At 38.1% G+C, this 15,391-nt stretch overlaps 1 protein-coding gene and 1 long non-coding RNA gene across 2 annotated transcripts; one reads left to right on the top strand and one right to left on the bottom strand.

The window, feature by feature from the left end:
• Positions 1–9,713: 9,713 nt before the first annotated feature.
• On the bottom strand, positions 9,714–11,772 carry LOC110936866 (cyclic phosphodiesterase). Its single transcript, XM_022179280.2, has 3 exons — positions 11,340–11,772; positions 10,162–10,216; positions 9,714–10,062 (listed from the first exon to the last, which is right to left on the bottom strand). Exons 1-3 carry the CDS (start codon positions 11,733–11,735, stop codon positions 9,857–9,859), a joined length of 657 nt encoding a protein of 218 aa, XP_022034972.1. The 5' UTR covers positions 11,736–11,772; the 3' UTR covers positions 9,714–9,856.
• A 103-nt stretch (positions 11,773–11,875) lies between these two features.
• On the top strand, positions 11,876–14,474 carry LOC110934873. The gene is made up of 3 exons (XR_002588697.2): positions 11,876–13,203; positions 13,679–13,732; positions 14,237–14,474. It is a non-coding gene; the product is annotated as an uncharacterized LOC110934873 (long non-coding RNA).
• Positions 14,475–15,391: the final 917 nt, after the last annotated feature.

A 15,391-nucleotide genomic window follows, 5' to 3' on the forward strand; every position in this document is an offset into this window, starting at 1 on the left:
CTCCACGGTCTATATGGAGGTATGTTGGCTACCTGGTCGGGGGTTAAGGGAACGGTTTGGTAAGGGTCTTGCCCTTGTTCAGCGTTTAGAGGTCCTGCTTGGGACCTGGGTCAAATTTAGTAGGAGCTCCTTCAATGCCCATAGGTATTGGATGGCGGGGATCCAAACTCTTTGACCCCCTCATAAGTTAACTACTATTAATACTATAACCCGGCTATTTAGGACTGTATCCCTGCTGACTCAGACTACTTAGCCGAGGGTAACGTCACCGCCAAAAGCGGGGCCTACCACAATTTGCATTAATAACTTAATTCATTATCTTTCAATAATCCGACCCTTTAGGATTGTATCCTTGCTGACTCAAACTACTGGGTTGAGGGTAACGTCGCCTTCAAAAGAGGGGCCTACTACAATAACTAAGATAATCTCTTAAACAAGTGCAAAAGTACAAAAATAATCAAAGGTTATACTAATACACGTGTCGGATCCAAGTGATTCATCTTGTCTATCTGTTTTTATTTTATTTTTATTTTCAGCATTTAGTTAGTTTTTATTTTTCTTTGTTTAAAACATTTTTCTAACTTTTTGATTTGATTAGACGTTGAGGATAAACCGGTATTAAAAGCTCTTGTGTCCTTGGACGACCTCGGTATCTTACCAACACTATACTACGTCCACGATGGGTGCACTTGCCCATATGTGTGTTTAGTGTTAGTGAATATCGTGTTTTATAAATTTAAAACTTGGCTAAAAGTGTAAAGGGGCTTAAATACTCATCAAAAATATATACACACCGACACACATCAACATGCAATCAGTTTGATCATCATAAATAACTTATAATGAATGTAAGAATATGTTTTACCATGATCAACTCGACAATCCTTAGTATAAACACGAATCGGAACCGAAAGTCTTGTAAATCGACTTTTTCGTAGACTATCGATTCGGATCCGTGCATGCATGTTTGAGATCTGTATTGGAGCCTATTTTTGACCATTTTTATTTTAGTATAACTTTCTGGAATTTTTGAATCTTGAGTCTATACTTAGCCGATTCATTTGTATGTTTCCGATTTATGCTTAAAGTTGACTATTTTGCCCTTTTTGGAAATAAAACGTGATTTTTGGAAAAGTGAAAGAGTAGAAATCTTTATTACTAATTTATAAACTTGCACCGAAAATTTGAGGTCAGTTGGTGGTCCAGATTTTGAGTTATGGCCGATAGCGTAAAACTATATCTTTATGTTTAATAAACGGCACACTTCGCGTATAACCTATTTCAGGCCACGTTTTGATATAAAACTTTTTACCCACTGATGTTATATATTATTTTGGGATTTTTGATGATTTTTATTTAATTTTTGGCTGATCGTATCATAGATCGCTTAGTCGATTCGGTTAATGCCGGTTTTGACCATTTAAGCCATAAAATGAGTTTTACACATTCTTTTGACCCCAAATATTTTTCTACTAATTTTATATGTTAAATAAATTATTTTGAGCATTCTGGAAATATAAAAATCTCAGCTTTCTTTTAAAAACCCGGAAACGGCTCTAAATCGCATTTTTAAGCGTTTCTAGCGTATAGTAGGCGTTATACTCATTTTAAACATATAAGACTCATACCTACTGATGTAATTAGTATATTTTCATATAATAACAGTAAGTATAAATGTTTGAACTCAGATTTCCAGTTTTGGCAGTTTTAGCCCTTGTGAAATTACTAAAATACCCCTACGGTGCATAGTTTGATTTTAAATGATAAGTTTTGTATACGGGTCATACTCTACTGTTATAATATATCAAATGAAGTATATTTACTGTATAAATCAGACCCGTAACTCAGATTTCCAATTTGACTCTTTTATAATCTTTTAAATGACCAAAATGCCCTTAGGAGGTGTAAATTGAGTTTAAAATCATTCGGGGCATAATAGAACATAACTTACTGATATTATATCATATTTAAAGCATATTATCTCAGGGAACTTGCATTTGACTCTTTTGGCTACCCGTAACGCCCTTTTAGCGTTCGGTTCGGTTTACGTAACTAGTTTGCGTAAATTGACCGAAACGGGTCAAACGTTATCATTTTTATCTCAAAATCCAGAATGTATTTAGTATACCCATATTATACAAGTATTCAAACTTGTCGGGTCTAAATCACATTCTATCCGGTCTTTCGCTTAATCGTGCGCTTGTACCGTATCGTCCTTAAAACTAACCGGTCAAAGCTTAGGCTTAAATAAAAGACCCGTTAGGAATCTAATAGGTTATTATAAACCTTTGTTCCAGATTAGGAGGCCCAGTAAAAGCTATCCACACTTACCAATTGTGATTCATACTTGCTCAGGTAAATACATTTTGACTTATTTTCCCTATACGGGCTTGGGGTACGGTATTTAAAATGCCGCTTGATCGAGCGCACAAATCCTGCACCCTTGGGTGTCCAGTCTTGAATAGTTTGTGCGACTCGTTTAAACAGTCTTGTTTTACTTTAAGGGTTTGGGGGGTTATTGACCGTGTCCCGGATATCCTTGGCATTATCTTACGAGATGGCCACGACCAGAGCACGGGGTGTAGGCGTACACCCGACGAGTATAACTCTTTAATGTGGTGTGTCATTTAATCTTTAGCCCGGACAGCAGATCCCGGGCCACCAAATGTACGAGTAACATGTAATTCGTTCACAAATTTATATTGCATAATTATCCCAAGTTAATAAAAATATTTATGCCTTGTGCATTTAAATAAATTTTCAATCATTTTCAAAATGAGTCAGTTGATTTGTATTTACCAGTGTAAACTGACGTATTTTCCCAAAAGGTTAAGTGCAGGTACTATACGAACTAGGTTGGCTGTTTTCCTAAGAGCGTCCACTATGGTCTCGCAAGCTCGGACGACAAATAAACTGTTGAACAATTTATCTTATTTTATTGATCCGCCTGTGGATCCGTTTCAACTACTTATGATGTTTATTATTACATTTTAAATAAAGTTGAAATGAATATATTTCTGCTTCCGCTGTGCATTATTATATTGTGTTGTTTGTCTATGACGATGCCAACCACGTCACTGTACCCCACACCGGGCCCACCGGTGACACGTGGAGATCGGGGTGTGACAGAACATCCCTTCCTCGATACTATGCTTCATGAAATTTTAAAGTGTGGGACCATGTGCTAGCCGACCGGCTGGCCCGGTCGATCGGCTGGTATGTCCGATCGGCTGGGCTGTTCGAACAGCCTAGCCGTTCGGCCAGTATTTCTGACCTGGTCGGCCTCTCGTCTAACACTTGGCTATTTGGTTACTTGTCATTCTTTCAAGGTATCTTGACAACGAGTTGAACTATGATAACCTCCGTTCCTACTTGTTCTTTGGCTCGGACAGGAATCACCCAAGTCCGTCCGTTGAGCGGTTCGGAACGTCGGTTTGGAGTTTAACCCATTGTCGGTGAACCTCGTAAATAGAACCCGAATCTTGAACCATCCAACCATTGGAATGATCGGTGGGTTGGCTCAGGCTCCGTTTCTACCGGTTTGAAGGCGTTGAGTGTAAAAGAGTTGAAAGAAAGTTGGGATTCCTTCTTTCAATCCTTCACAACTTGTGGATGTTTAGATCTTTGATAGATCTTAACTTGTTTATGTGGAAATCGGTTAGATCTAAGCTATTCATGGTTGAATGAGGCCATAGTTTGATGTTCTTCAAGAACACCATGATGACATCACCCAAGAACACTTAGATCTTGGTGATTTCACGGTTAGAATCCAAGTTTTGAAAGATAGAAAGGTGTAGAATCAAGTAATGATCAAAAACGTACAAGAATCAGAGTGAAAACTTACCGGAGTTGAGAGAAATCTGAGAAAAGGTGAAGAATAGGAGCTGGCCGGTCGGAACTTTCCAAAAGTGGAAATGAAGACAAGGACAACCCTATTTATAGGCTTCCAAAAGGGGAAAGTGGCAGCCGATCGGCCAGGAGTTCCGATCGAGTGGGCTGCTCGATCGGCTGGCCTGTTCGATTAGGATGCCTCCTGTTCGATCCGCGACACACTTTGAGTATTTTGCGACGATTTTCGACGTTTCGATTTCGATGGACGATGATACGAATACGATATGGTTCCTAGTCAAATTACTTTCAGTCCCAACTACTATATCTACATATGAGCATCTACATTTCATGTTTCTATGTCGGTTTCGATTGAGTTCGATTGCTTTTCGAGTTTCGATTCGATTTTCGATTGATTTGCTTGAATACCACACCAAACATAAAGTAAACATGCACAGGTAACACATAAGGCACACACACATGTATAACAATACCACAATTCGCATAATTCGAGTCTCGAGTTTGATTGATTGATCGATTAGCTTGATTATTGATTGATTAACTTTATCGCATTGTTACTTCCTATCATTCACAGTCGTAGATCGGTTCGCGTTAAAAAACATTCGATTACTTCGATTCTTGCTGATTACAACACTTACTCCACATAATACAACTAAAACATAAAATAGACTATCTACAGTCAAAGAAAGTCAAAGTTGACTTGGACTTTGACTTTGACTTTGACATTCGAAAACACGGGGTGTTACAAGAAGAACTCTTGTATGTGGGTCACGGACAACATGTTGGAAATCGTGGACGAGGGAGATTCAGTTCGTCATGAGGCCGAGGGAGAGGCAATTATCAACATAGGGGTGAAGGACACACCTCTTACGAGTCGGAAGGAACCGACAAACCACAAAGGGATGATAGCAAGCAAGAGACACCGACTATGAGAGATAAGTCGAAAATCACTTGCTACAAATGTGAGAAACTTGGGCACTACGCCTACGAATGCCCAACCAAGAAAACCAAGGAAAATGAGACACTCTTGGTTGAAATGGAAGATGATGATGAACCGACACTTCTGATGTGCCTACACGTTGAAGAGAAGTAGAAACATGGAATTTGGTCGTGTGAAACGATCAAAGGGAAAAACCGTGTGATGCGGATGAAGATAACCTGTGAAAGGTACAACAAAACAATCTAGTGAATGGATCAGGAAAAAGTGAAGAATCCGTGAGGGAAGCAAGCAATGATGAAGAACCCGTTGTGAGAAACAACCATGAATATGTGATAGACCAAGAAGAAGACATGCGTATCCTGTGACTGGGTCAAGAAAGAATTGTTGTGTGACACAACCGCTAGAGATCTGAGTGAGTTAGAATATCAAAAATCTATGCGAGATGGATTCCGATCATGTGATATGATGGTGGGGAAGTTAATCAAGACCGGTGGAGTTCGTGTTGAGACAACTACATAAGAAAAGGTTCGTGTGATACAAATCAAGTGCGGTCAAGACAAGTGTGAAGCAAAATGTTCGTGTGAAGCAAGTTCGTGTGAAGAAAGTTCGTGAGGAGCAAGGTTCGTGAATAAGAAGATTACATGTGAAGTATTAAATACAGAGGAGATTCGAGAAGATAAAACTACTCGGAGTTCAAGATCTACAACAACTCAAGGATGTTCGAGATTAGGGGGGTGAATGAAATCACTAATCTCTACACGTCCAAAGTACAAGGGTTGATTCGTAATTAGTTTAAAGATAGTATATGGCGGTTATAAAGTTCAAGGGCTGAAAGTATCAAGATGAAACTTGACAACCAACACCCTCAAGGGTTGCGATACCCTTGGAGTCACATCTGTTTGATTTCGGGCAAACACACAAGGCATGGTCATGTTGATTGGAAGGCATGCTCCTGTTGTTTGGAAGGCATGGTCACGTCTATTGGGAAGCAAGGGCACGTCTGTTCAACAAGGAGTTACAAAGGGTGGCAATACATCAGAGACAAAGGGACATGACTTTTGGAATCAAGGGACGCATCTCTTCATGTTTAATCACATCCACACAATTCAAGAGACGCAACCGTTTGCAAGGAGACGCGCTTATTGGATCGCACCCTTTAGAAACTATAAATAGGGGTAGATTTCTCATTTGTAAATCACTCTCAACAATTCATGTATTCGGATATTCAGCTTATATTCAATTTCGATTGTCTAGAGATCAAGATCCATTTTGGGGCCAACACACTCTGCCAACCAACAACCATTTGATTATTTGAACCAACAAATAAATTTTTTCCTTGATCTTCTTCTGTTTCATCATGACTTTTGAGAAGTACTTCGTATGCTTTTAATTTAATCTTCCCACAACTTTTTTTAAAGGGCTCTCAGTTTCTAAATATTAGACAATTATAAACATAATTTATGTATTTTTATGTATTAAGTATAGGTACATTATTGTTAAATATGTATGTATGTAACGTTATAGATGAATGGCTGTGTCGTGGTTGATATCGTTTCGAACAGCGGTTATTCCCACCAATTTCAACCGCTCTCACAACTGTCCAATTGTCCATTCATTTTCGATATTCACAAGTTGCAAATCCCTTCGGGGGTTATCATAGTGGTATCAGAGCACAAGGAAATTCTGATCTCTGGGTAAATTCCACAACACTACCGTGTCAACACTGCACAGACGAAATAAGGGAACAGAAATGGCTTACAAAGCGATGTTACTACTGCAATAACCCGGGACACCAAATCTCGAACTGCAAGAAGAAGGAAGACGATGAACTGCAAAAAGAAGGAAGACGATGAAGATTCTCAGTTACTACATGTCGCCATCAACAAGGGAACACAACAACAATATGATGAAGATAATGATCAGAACAACGGTCAGAAATCAGAATATCTCGTGATAGGAACCGATGGAGGTTTTTGGTCGAACATGTGGTATGTAAGCAAATCTCTTAAATATCATTTTTCAGGAAATCTATATGTTTAAGCGTGTCAAGTGCATGAACGATGTTGAAACTAAAACTGGTGAAAATCAGTTTTACTTCATTAGGGGGATAGGTGTTGTAGATGTTGTTTCCGGGACGGAGAAAATCCGTATACAAAGCGTGTTTTATACACAAGACATAGATAGAAATGTCTTAAGTTTCGATCAACTAATAACACAAGGATTTACGGTGAAATTTACCGGAGACAAGTGTAAACTGTTTCCGACGTTTAGTGTTCCGTTAAACAATATCAGAAGCATAACATCAGGAATGACAAAAGAAGAAGAAATAGGTAAAATGGAAAAACAAGCAATGATGAAAAAGGAGCCTGAATTTATGAAATTTAAAACAAAATTCTTGAATGAATATTTTGAAGAACTGGATATATCATCCGGCGAACCGGACTGGAATGTGATGATACTTCAAACCATGAAATTCAAAGAATTTTTAGATTGCATGGTTTACTCGATATGATGGGCGATGATGAATATGTCGGAAAGTATAAATTCATACTTCAAGACAAGTTTGAGGAAATGGTGAATTGGTTTATAACCAAGAAACTGGGGGTGACAACGAGGCCAATTCCGGCCTATGCCTCAAACAATCGTAAAGTGTGTTTGTTAGATCTGTCCCAGATTATAGAACGAGAAGGAGGACATCGGCGAGTAACAGAGAATAATCTCTGGCCAATGATAGCCAAAGAAATAGGTTTCGAATACAGCGATGGTGAATTAATGCGTCTAATGTATGTAATGTACTTAGATGTCTTTATATATTACTACAAGTTTAAAACTATCCAATCAAATGTCCAAGACAAAGAAATGACAGAAGGAAGAGATGTGCTGGGAAAGAAAATGAAATCAAAGGGCTGCCGGAGTGAAGGAGATGATGAAGAAAAGGATGCAGATCAAGAAAGAAGGAATGATGTCATTCAAGTGATTGCTGAAAATCCATCAGAACAGGATGCAGGTCAGGAAAGAAGGAATGATGCCAGTCAAGTGATCGCTGAAAACCCATCGGGTCATTATGCACTCTTCGCCGGAGATAGCTGGAAAGAAATCAAGAGACTCAACTCAAGGAGAAGATTCGATTTTAACAGGGCAAAGGCTGCTGTTGATGATGCTAACGAAAGTGTGATCAAATACTCTCTTAAACACAATTATGTTTAGGGGAGAGTATTAGACAATTATAAACATAATTTATGTATTTTTATGTATTAAGTATAGGTACATTATTGTTAAATATGTATGTATGTAACGTTATAGATGAATGGCTGTGTCGGTGGTTGATATCCTTTCGAACAGCAGTTATTCCTGCCAATTTCAACCGCTCTCACAACTGCTCATCTTCATCATATATTTATATCGATTGCCGGGAACATATCTCGGTACCAAGACAATTACCAATAACTGTCCAATTGTCCATTCATTTTCGATATTCACAAGTTGTCATCAATCCGCTGTAATCATGGTGTCAAAACCATTTATGAAATCCGCTGCAAATCCCTTCGGGGGTTATCACTAAATACTACTCAATAGAGGCCACGATTGGTAATCGTAGATACTTCTTCAGAAGCGAGTTAAATAATTTTCGTACAGTTACTTTGTCTTCAAGCCTTGAACCATGACTTTTAATCTTGGCAACTATACTGCTAAGCTTACCTAAAAACTCATTGACTGTCTTGTTCTCTATCTGTAACGCTTCCAACTCGATCCTCAGGGTTTCTAATCTTGCTTTCTTAACTCAATCGGCTCCTAGATACCGAACCTGGATAGATTTCCATACATCTGTCACATCCTTGTGTTTTGCAACCTGAATAGAATGTAGACAGTGTTTTGGATGATCATTGCTTTTAAACATACTTACCTTGCTTCGATATATAGATTCACAAGGAATCTCACTGCTCATAATTTTCTTGCTATCGCATGGGTTCTGCTTGTTGCTGTTTGATCTTTGCAACCTGTTGTTACTCGATTGCTGCTGTTGTTTATGTTGCTTCTATCAAACCAGAATAGGTTCTGGTTCCTCATTGCAGCTAATCTTCAAGGGGGTTTATAAGAGAGTCCCAGGGGATTTTTTTATCTTGATCATCAATACTTGTTGTTTTTCCTTTATTTTTTCCCTCATGTGTTGACAAGAAACAAAACCTCCACCCCCTTCTTTGTTTTTCTTTATTACTGCTTTCGATCCCAGGTATGAGCTTGGTAACGCTTTGATACCAATTGTTGGTCCAGATTCACACACAGACAAATATTGGTTGATAAAAACGACATATGAACAAATTTTTAACCTTCTTCATCATTCCAAACTAAACCGTTTCAGGATTAACAACTAATTGTTTATGCATTAAACTAATCCGTTTCATGTTTATAGCGATTCATCTCAGGTTAGCGTATATACTCATGTTAATGTTGAAACCATGAAAGTGTAAGATCAATTTCAACCAGTTTACTTAAGAATGGGTCGATCTGAGTAACAATATATCTGTAACGGGTCAATCAGATAGATAAATTAAATAAAATCAAATGAGTCAATTGATCAAATGAGAAACCTAAAGCTTTTTTACTAACGCATAAAACCTCGAAAATAATTATAAAAGAATCATTTTACTATTGAAACAATATAATAGTTCTAAATATATAACAATATAATTATTCACAGAAAACCGAACTTCTGGCAGAAAAATACGTTTCAGTCCAACCCGTCACATTTTGACCCATACCAGAGTTACCATTTTGACCCGTCACCAAAAACAGCCAAGTAGAGTTACCCATTTATACCATCCCTAAAGATCAGGAACAGGCAAGTCGAAACCATTTGTCATGAAGGTCTACAGAGCAAGTAGGGTTACCCAGTTTTACGCGTTACCCAGAACTTCCCTAAGCATTCAGGAAATTGCTGATAGAATGCAAGAATCAAGTATAAAAGCTACAAAGTTTGTGGAAGCGGAAATGTGGAATTAACAATCATTCAAAGGAAACGGATTAGAAGAGTACATACAATTAAGGTATACATCACAAACATGATAACTAGTTATTTTGGAGTGTGACTTCAGCCACCTTCTCCCAGGATTTTAGGGTCTTGTCTTCTGTGTCGGTTTTGTACAAAGCAAGACGGGTTATCGGAAAGCTTAGACTTTCAATACTTTCATCAAGAGCATTGGCTTTCTCTTGAGCTCTTTTCTTTTCTTCTTCAGTTAAGTCTGCATAAAGGATGCTTAGATGTGGCATATAAGCTGCAAATGTAACACAAGAAGTTGTGAGAAACAATGAAATTAGAGCTAAGGGTATCCAAAATTAATTAAACTATAGATGAAAATGAAACTACGACTTACGAGTCGGACTTTTGTAACCAAAATGAGCCCAGCAGTGTGCACCAGTTTCCATGACCTGAAATCGTGAAATGGAACACGAGAAATTGTAAAATCCCATGAAACTTGGCGGACCCAGGAATTATTTGCTGGGGTTCGGATGAGGTGTTCAACCATATTTTCAAGGGGTGCGGTCGGGTTTTTTGCCTAAAATATACACTAAATTTTTTTTTCATGGGGGGCGGCCGCCCACCTTGGCCAAAGGGTGGGTCCGCCCGTGCTTCACATCATTCTTGACGCATAGCGGATGCACAAATGAAACATAAATAATACTCTTGATGGTGAAAATAGATATATTATTGAATGAGAAAACACAAAACTAATGCATTAAGCTCCCCTTTAAGGAGAAACTCTAAATTTAACAGGTATTGTCAAGCCAGAAATACCAAAACTGAAAGCTAATAAACGTGTGAATTTATGCACTTAATAATTTATTTGTTTTTACAATTAAAGCAGAATAATTAAAGGCTCTCACTATTCACACACCCTTATAATCTATTTTCACACCCTTAGGTCTATACGACCCGTATAGAGTTATACGAGTTGTATAGAAGATTGTTGCACAAACTTAAATGCCAGGGAACATTCTTTTGTCTTAACCTATTCGACCCATATAACATTATACGAGCCGTATAAATTGTTATACGAGCAATATAATGCTATAAGACCCATTTTTGTCTTGACCTATACGACCTGTATAACATTATACGAGTCATATAGATTGTTTATACGACCCATTATTTATGTTACACGACACCCTCTACATTGGTTGTGTAGGTTTATACAGACCCGTATAGAATAACAAAACTCTCTAATTAAAAGTTCCTAAAATAGAAAAAAGAAAAAAAGTCAACGGAAAAATCAAGGCTCCAGGGTCCAGACAACGGAATGACAGGCTATGACATTCTGTCACATGATCCGATCCGTTGAGCCCGAAACTCCAAACAAAACAAAGGTTATGCCCGTTTTATGTACAAATGCTCCAAACAAGATTGAGTGGTTGCAGGGCACATTCACAATACACCTAAAAAGTCAACTTTTCACTACTGAAAAGTCAGAATGAAACTCTAAAATTCCCATTTTGATCGATCTGCAATCTTTTGTACAGACCAACAGTCAGATGTAAACTAATTAAAACATACCTCAGTGGTCGGATGAAGCAACAAAAACACACACTGATAAAAGAAAGTTCCGGTAGCCACTTTCTCGACGGTGGCATTATACGCCTTCAAACCCTCAGAAGCCTTGTTGAGCTTGTCACGTGCGTCATCCTCCGTCAACCTGATGGCTCCGACGACAGTCACGTGGGGCTCGAACTCCGGCCCACTGAACTCCGATCGGAGAGCAACCATCAATTTCTTGACCCTCTCCGACACATGTTCCGGCGGAAGGGCCCACACCGAATACACGTCTTTCTTTGGCTGCTGACTGACTTGTACATCCATGGAGATTGAAAGGAGGAAGAAAGAGAAACCTAGGATGCCCAGAAGAGAGAGAAATCTGATCAGAATGAGGCGAGATCTTGGAGAGAAGTACATTCAAGAATATGATTGGGAATCGCGAAGAAGATGCCATTTTAATGGGTCTTTTTTTCGGTTGATTAAGGAGTTGTTAAAGTGGTAAATTGTTTATGAGGTTAATTTAATCAGAGATCTTGCTTATTGTTTATGAGACCTGTATTGGGTGTTTTTCCCCCAAATCCCATCCAGACGTGTCGGGGAACCACCCTCTAGGCGTGTTTGGCTGATTTTTGTGTTCAGTAGCGAAGCTTGAACATTTTCACCGGGGGTCAGAAGTCACCAAACCTAAAACTATACACCTAAAATTTTTTTATATATAAAATCGGGGGGTCGAAAACGTATATACCTAAAAAATTCTATACGAAACGTACATACATAACACTATTGAGCGAAAAGTTCGGGGGGTCGGGCGCCCCATGCCCCCTTCAATGCTTCGCCCCTGTTTGTGTTTTGGCGTATTTCAAATCACGCTTGGAGCAATTTTGAATGGACAATCATATTTAATCTTCCTTTTTTGGCCAATAGCTTTTTTTTGTTGGTTTTTTATTTTATTTAATTCTTTACACCCTTTTAACATAATGCCCACATCACCACTACACCTATTTTAGAAAAATGCCCAATAATTTCCCTTGCTGGCTGTACTGCCACATGGCGGAAAACGCCCAAGGGTGGGGGTATTATTCACCCTGAGGCTGGAGGGTGTGGTTGGAGCTCCCTAGGGGCTTTATCAGGCCATGTAAGCGACACCTAAGATCCACCTCAGCCATGGGGCTTTATCACGCCCCCCTTTAATTTGCAAGGTGTGGATGGAGCCCCCTATTAAACAAAATAAAAAAAAAGAAAAAGATTTGATTAGCTCAGAGATGTGGGCCCCACGTGATAAAGCCCCCTCTATAGCACCCTCTTTAATTCAGATAGTGTGGTTGTATAGCGCCCCGGGGCGCTATAGTTGATGAGTTGGCTGGTGTGGCGCCCCCACACCCTCCAGTCTTACCACTACGCATGGTCTGAGGTTAATTTAAGAGTAAATACACTTATGTCAATTACTCTCAATAAAGTCCCTCCATCAAATGACTGTTAGTCAACAGTTTGGATTATGATTAAAAGACAAACTATCCTTAAGAGACAAAAACTGCGATAATGTAACACCCCAAAAACCGGTATTTAATTAAAGTAAATGAAAATGAACAAAAAGTAACCTAGTTAATGGGTTATGATAAGAAATAAGTTAAAAATTTGAAGTAATGCTTAAATTAAATACTTATCAATTTAGAAGGGGGTTAATGTGTAAGATTTTAATAATTAGGGTTTTATAGTGGTAAACCCACAAACACACTCCTGTGTGCGTACCTGGGAGCGATCGAACAGAAGAAACAAGGGTGAAAACCCTTGTTCATGCTAATCTACTCAATTAATCAAGAAATTCAAGTCTAAATCAGTTGCATGTCTCAAGTTTATCGATTATCTATGCATACATAGTGAAGTGGTAAGTTTAATTTTTGAAAAGATAAATTCTAGAGTAAGGGTTTAAACCCAAATTCGATTTCTTGTATTTATTGTGGGAAATTTGAGTTAGAAATGCTTCCTAGGACAAGAATCATGTGTGATTTTAGGTTGCATGAAAGAATGTAGTGAAAACCCACTATGTGAAGTTTGTGTTATGAATATGAAGATTATAGGAATGATGAATATATGTAATTTGGCATGTAATTCAGTTCGTAGTATCCGAATGCTAGATAAATTGGTATCGATTAATGGAATTGTAGAAATTAGATTGAGTAATGATGATATATATAGGATGAATTAGCAAGTCATGCTTTAAATACTTGTACACTATGCTTTATAATTATAACGCACACTAGGTGTTCGATGAAATGATTGAAAGAATAATTATGTGTAAATTGGAATGTGATGGAATGAAAGATGGGGTACTAAACGGATGAACGAATATGTTGATTTAGGTGTGAAAGAAGAAGGTTCGAATTCCAAGAAATCGGAAGGATCACAAGACCGAGGTATGATCCGTTTCATACGAAAGTTTACTTTTTATTTATTCGTTAGTAATTATATTGGACGACCCTTGTTATAAGAATTATCCTATGTTTTAGTTATTTGCGGTGTTAATAAATGAATGGTAAATCCCTTGCGGATTCGTTTATGCTAAAGAAGGATTATGCTAAGTTATGCAAACCGACCTGTTCTTACGACTAGGTCGAGTAAGGATATGAGACCATCCGTCTAGAACGGGTGGTCATGTAAGCAAAAATCGTATGCATAAAGTTCAATCCGTTATACGGATAGAACGAAAGATTTTTAAGTTAAAAGTAATTAACCCGATGTTATCGGGTCGAATGCGAAATGCTTGAATCTCAATATGAGATTGTATGCCATACCCACTAAAGTGGGTAATCGAATGCGTATAAGAAATGGAAGTATATAGATGATTGCAATTACCATGTCGGTATTGTGGACTAAATAAGTGTCTTTACTAACTTTTTAAAGTGTGATGTTTAATGTAGGTAAATCCTCGACTTAGACGATTGGACGGCTTGGAACGTGCACACTTGGTTTACGCCCGCCTCACGCTTCCGTTATAAATTACTTTTGAAATGGGTCAATTTTGTGGTTGTATGTACTTTAAGTCCATGTAGTATGTTGTTGTCTTGTCGTAGGGTAAAAACTTAGTAGTTGTAGTCATATCGGGTCTAATGTAAGCTTTGCCCGTTTAGGGAATTGTCAAGATGGTTAAACTTTGAAGTTTTGTTGTGTAAACAGGTGGTTAATGGTTTTAAACAAATAGGTCATGCCGAAATTTACAAAAATTTTCCTATTATTTAATTTGTCGAATTAAGTAGTATACGGGGCGTAACAAATACGAATAAATCAAATTCCCCTTCATCTTCACCAAATGTTTGTCATCTTAATCACCATATCACATCTCCATCTTCATGAACAAGACGCCTCCGTCGTCCCTCTCCACACAACCACCACCAGCCGCCGCCTGGTCTTAGAAAAATTCTTGCTTTAACTGATGGATACAATGGGCAACTTAAGTTTGTTGAGTTTTCACCCTGATCACTGCAGAAACATGTGACCATGTTTCCTGAGTTATTCCAAGTCATTATATTTTTACAGTACTAGCTAACCATTGGTATCAATTTTTTTGTGTGGCTCCCATCGTAAAAAGAATGCAAATAAAGCATTTATCATTAAGCTTTCGGTAGTGAATGATACCTACATTATTTGATGTCAAGTCACAATTAATGGACAATGAGTAAAATTCACCTGCAGTGTATTTATATAGATAACATGGATAGTAAAGCTTATCACAATCCTCATTTTAGATGAACGATTATTTTTAATAAAAGTTTGCAACTTTTGTGTACTCTGGCGCTCATCTTGTCTGCACTTATGTTGTTTGAAGTAAATGACGTTAATGTACAAGTTGGATATCTTCCTCAAGATGAAGGCAAATTTTTATTTTTCTTTTCTTTATGAATTTCAGCAAATTCAAAACCAATGGGCTGATAGCTACCAAGACGGCTTACATCCCTCGTAACATACAAGACTATGAACCCATGTGTTCATGGTTTTCATGATCTTCTTGTCTGTTCATTTTTTTATATTAGTAGCTAAGAATTTCATGTTATGTCTGCAGTGCATGTAGACCAGGC

This window comes from Helianthus annuus, chromosome 4 (assembly GCF_002127325.2).
Source record: "Helianthus annuus cultivar XRQ/B chromosome 4, HanXRQr2.0-SUNRISE, whole genome shotgun sequence".
Taxonomy (NCBI): domain Eukaryota; kingdom Viridiplantae; phylum Streptophyta; class Magnoliopsida; order Asterales; family Asteraceae; genus Helianthus; species Helianthus annuus.